Here is a 5,210-nt window from a genome sequence, read left to right on the forward strand (position 1 = left end):
TGAGAGGAACAAATCTTTATTCTGGAAAAGAGCCTCTCTGATGAGGAATGGAAATAATAAAAATTGTTCTGATTTTCTCTCCCCCATGAAACACCAATATCGGAATTGCCATTGTACTGCTGTCTATTTTGGTCTCCTGTTCATCAGCGGCTGCTTCTTAGACACAAGTTTTCAATTTGTCTCCCACTCTAGTCTTAAAACCCCTACAACTCATCTGACTTCTACCAGCAGAGGATTCCAGTCCTCAAAATATTTATAATCTGTGCCCCGAGTGCTGCCAATTTCAACATGTGATGAAGAATCTTCTTCCTGCTGAGATCTCAGTCAGATTTCTCCTTCTCTTTCATGTGCAAGAAGACTATGCTGAACATGAAGAGGCCTATCATCATGGAGAAGGCACTGGCATAATATGGATATGCTGAGGGGATAAAACGCTCATACTGTGTGTGTTGGAGGGGTCGTACAGACACCTAGGAGAGAAGAGAACACAAGAGCTGGGTCACAGGAGCCAAGTGTATGTGGCTGGAGTATCTCAGCTCTATTTAACTTACACTCCCATTTGGCCAATGCCCTACTCAGATAACTATAGAACCAGATTACTGGAAAGATAAATGTACGGCGCTCCTAGAAGTGCTTTATAAACAATAGGATGTGATCAATCCCATTTTTTTTAAGCTCCAAATCCTCAATATGTTGGCAAACCTTAACCCTCACTACAGGCAGCCTTGGCAAGTGTCCAGCACTGCCTTCAAACAAGAATGTGTTTAAGTATTTAAAAAAATCCACCTCTACAAAGGCTTATTTCCAGGCCTTCTTGAATATTACTGAAGATAGATTTGAAAGCTCTTAGTCTGTCTCCCATTTCACACACAAAGGAAGGCTGGTCACCAAGAATCAGGTGCTAGCAACTCAAACATTTGCAAAGCTTGAGTACCTGACTTGAAATCTTAACCAGTGCTCTTACATTCTGCCTGTGTGGTAGGAAATGTAAGTCACACTACTTACCTGGGTAGAGGAGTACAGATGAGTGTATCCCAGCCTGTTGTAATCCACTTTAAACTGAAACACTCCATATACATCCGGCAGTTTGAACTGCACACTATATCTGCCACCTAGGAGAAAGGCACCACCATTAAAAATTATACAATAAACAGAACAGGAGCATTACGTGTTAAGATCCTCACCTTCTCCCATGTGTCACAGCTCTTTCTCTCCCCAAACCCACCTTGTCCAATTCGACTAGGCTCTGGAACCCAAAGCCACTCCATTGGAGAGCTGTGTGACGGCACATTCCCTCTGAACAGCATGCTTTCCACAGGGATTAGCATTCCAAGTCAGTACGTAGGAGCAAGGTGAGTTTCAGTGGTGGGAAGAGGAGAAGTCAACACCTAGTTTTGTGTTATTGTGAACAAAGCCCTGTGCAGGAAAAATTAACTGTCCAATAGGAGATTGGAAACGTACCTTTTTTTTTCAGAAAAGTCCTTACAAATGGATCAATGCGGACAAATTCCAGCTGAATATCATCTCCATCAAAGGGGATCCACTTCCCATCAGAGAGCTTTTCAATCACAATGCTGTACTCCTGTAACATACAAATACACGCTGCATTAGAGGCATAAGAGGACCATGAGTAAGGCCTACCAAATTCACAGCTGTGAAAAAACACATCAAGGACTGTGAAATCAGCCCCCCCATGTGAAACACAGCTATTGGAGGGGACAGACAGGGCGGGCAGCATCCCAGCTGGGGTCTTCTACCATTCATTGGGCTGAAGCTGCTAGTCTGTGGGATAGGGGAGGCATGGGATTTCTTCTCCCCCTGCATGGTCACTTGGGGCACTGGGGGAGAGTAGCAGACCAGACACAGCTCCAGCTACCTCCCTCAGCTGTAGGAAGCACTGCAGCTGTGACGTGCAGCAGTGAGCGTAGTAATCCTGTGATTCCCCCACCCCAGTGTATGGTTACAGAAAAAGGCCTTGTACTTATTGTAAGACTAGCCATATTGGAAGGCTGAGGTCCTGGGTGCCAGCCATCTTCTTTCCAACCAGAAAAGGAGATAAATCTGCTTTCACAACACTTGTAGCCCAATAAACAAGAGTATATTCTCTCTGCACATGTCTATTTAACTCATCTGTCTACAGTCAGACTTACGACAAGGTCGGTGACAGTGTAGGCATTAGGTGGGGACGTCTCCCCAACACGATGGTGAGATACCTCTCCAACCCGCAGTACACCCTCTTCTTTGAATACCCAGCGGGACAAGGCAACAGCAAGCTCATAGTTACCAGTCTGAGAGTACCTAGAGATGGGGAGAGGTTGAGAACAGAAGCATCATGAGACACTACATCGGGGGGCATTCATAGGACCAAACGTGTTTTTAAATCAGGAATCCTACAAAGTTTCTAAGTGCCATATCAGAAAGTCAGTACCCATTTAAAATGATCACATAGGGTCTTTCTGGAAAACTAAGATCAAGATATCCATATTGGAGACAGCTATATGGATTAGCAAGCTTGGCAATTTGCGCTGCACTTAAAGAAACATCCATTTTCTTTAACATCATAATCTAGTGAGTGTAGATTTTACTGTAGCAGGGCTAGCTAGCTATACAATAGTAATCCGTATACTCCCATCAGTTGTCTTCAACACAATTAGTTCTGTCACCTTCCAGAGAATCGTGGACCAAAAAAGGTAGAAAAACCTGAATGGTCTGCCCTGCCTACATAACACTATGTTAAGCTAGTGCACCTTTGAGAGCCAGGTGTAGCTTTCTGCACAGCGGAGTTGAAGAAAGCATCACTGAAGAAATCCAAAGAGCCGCTGAAAACGACACGGGCATTGTTTCTGGCCTGGAGACCAGCAATCAAAAGGGTATTCTTCCCAACAGCATGAGGGTACTGAAATAGGACAAAAAGCAGATTTAAACCAGTACTAAGGATTTGTATGATAATAGCATCTTGAGGCCTCAACAGATGGGCTGGGTACTCTACAGACAACACACACAGTTAGGATGCTACATTGTGTTTCATAGCATCCTAGGGCTGAACCTCAGGAGATCATCCAGTTCAGCTCCCTAGTTGATTAGTGGATAAGGGGGGGAAACTGCAGAGCTGCAGTGGGGTTGGCTCTCAGCCCCAGGAGCTAACCCTGGTGCATCTCTGCCTTTTAAATGTCTTAAGAGCCAGGCAAGAGTTGGGACACCTGATTCCCAGCTTTTGCCCAGTCCCCTGCCTTCCCTGCCTCCTCCAGAGACAGTGCTGAGGGGAACCAGCTTGTAAGACAGCTCTCCCCAGCACTGGCTCCTGCTCCTCCACCTTGCTGTCTCTGTCAGCCAGCTTATGCTGATCGGATAGTCAACTAGACGCTTACATCCCTACACGCAGTAAGCCTGAAAAAACGACAAGTGGTCCTGTGGCACCTTAGACACTAACAAACATATATACAGTATCATGAATCTTAAAACTTAAATACCCACCTGGGGAAGTGAAGAAACAGACTGACAGAGCCAGACACGTACCCAGGAATCTGCTTTTTCAAGACAGGCCCAACAACAGAACGCCGCTAGTCATCACCTACAGCCTCTCAGCTTAAATCCCTCTAGCACATCACTGAATCTACAACCTATCCTGGAAAACAATCCCTCGCTCTCACAGGTCTTGGGAGAAAGGCCAATCCTCTCCTACCTACAAACTACAGGGAAGATAGATTTCTATATTAAAAAATATATAGTACTAAGAATATGAACCGAAGCTTTAAAAAAAAAAACCCATAAGGATTTGGCACAGATTATAAAAAGATAATTGTTTTAAGTCTCTTGATCCATTCTTAAACTGCCAAGCAGCAATTAATTCCACAAGATTTAAAAAAAAAAAGGACAAAGAAAATTTAGCATACCTGCGAAATGGGTTTATCTGGGAAGAAGGAATAAGATGTAGAGGAGCCAGTCAAGATATCTAGTACCAGAGGGTTATCAGGATCAGCTACCATCCTGTGGTGAGAGAAAGAGAATCAAATACAAGGAATAGTGATAGAGATGCAGCCGTGTTAGTCTGGTGTAGCTGAAACAAGAGACAGGACTGTGTAGCACTTTAAAGACTAACAAGATGGTTTATTAGGTGATGAGCTTTCGTGGGCCAGACTCACTTCCTCAGATCAATTTGTGGAAGAAAACTGGCACAACCATATATACCAAAGTGATACAGTCAAAAAAATGAATGCATGTGAAATTGACAAATCAAATTTTAGAACAGAGTGGGGGTGAGGGGGGAAGGTAGTGTCTGTGAGGTAATGACAGTAGGGGTGATAATTGGGGAAGCTATCTTTGTAATGGGTGAAATAATTAGGGTCTTTGTTTAGACCCATACATAAAGTGTCAAATTTAAGCATGAATGACAATTCTGAAGCTTCTCGAAGTATGGAGTTAAAGTCTCTTTGAAGCAATATGCATGACCTTATGTTATGAGAAGCTTTGGTATATATGGTTGTGCCAGTTTTCTTCCACAAATTGATTCGAGGAAGTGGATCTGACCCACGAAAGCTCATCACCTAATAAGCCATCTTGTTAGTCTTTAAAGTGCTACACAGTCCTGTCTCTTGTTAAAGTACAAGGAAGACACCCAAAGCTGGTCACACCTGAAGGTACCTGCCCAAGGAGACTAAGCTGAATTTAATTCACACTAAAGTCTAACCAATATGAAATTCACAGAAGTTGAGAACCATAGGACCGACTCATCTCTCCCTGAAGTTAGTGGCAAAAACACATTGAATTCAAAAAGGTAAAATGTTAATTTTGTATCAACAGTTGACTTTAAAATAGCATAACTATTCAGATATTTAAAGTGCCATCACATCAGAGATGGACGTTTAAGAACACAATTTTACAAAACTTGAAGTGTTTCTATGCTTTAAAGGCCAATAGAACAGTTTAAACAAACATGACTATACTAGCCAATTAGCCGGTCGTAAGACAGGATTTTCAGGTCTCTTCCACGTCCGTCTTCTCTCCTGAGCCCCTGGTCTCTCGTTCCCTGTCTCTCTCTCCTCAGCTCGCCTCCTGCCTCTTCTCCTCCCCCTCCTGCCTCTCATTCGGGGGACTATGGAGCCCAAACAGTCGTTTGGGCACCACACTCCCCATGCTGCATGGGAAGCACGGAGCCCAAATGGTCGCTTGAGCCACTTGCTCTCACGCGGCGGCCTGAGAGGCGCAGAATT

The 5,210-nt window shown here is 44.0% G+C and overlaps 1 protein-coding gene across 1 annotated transcript in view; it reads right to left on the reverse strand.

The window, feature by feature from the left end:
• The window catches only part of DDOST (dolichyl-diphosphooligosaccharide--protein glycosyltransferase non-catalytic subunit), a 14,137-nt gene continuing 8,927 nt past the window's right edge, over nt 1–5,210 (reverse strand). Inside the window, exons 6-11 of the mRNA XM_075906339.2 lie at nt 3,894–3,987; nt 2,748–2,896; nt 2,151–2,298; nt 1,462–1,582; nt 1,006–1,112; nt 1–470 (exon numbers count right to left, since the gene is read on the reverse strand). Of these exons, the coding sequence (XP_075762454.2) occupies nt 321–470; nt 1,006–1,112; nt 1,462–1,582; nt 2,151–2,298; nt 2,748–2,896; nt 3,894–3,987 (769 nt within the window). The 3' untranslated portion in view covers nt 1–320. The remainder of the gene's footprint in view (nt 471–1,005; nt 1,113–1,461; nt 1,583–2,150; nt 2,299–2,747; nt 2,897–3,893; nt 3,988–5,210) is intronic.

This window comes from Pelodiscus sinensis, chromosome 24, assembly GCF_052426305.1.
Source record: "Pelodiscus sinensis isolate ZL-2025 chromosome 24, ASM5242630v1, whole genome shotgun sequence".
NCBI lineage: Eukaryota > Metazoa > Chordata > Testudines > Trionychidae > Pelodiscus > Pelodiscus sinensis.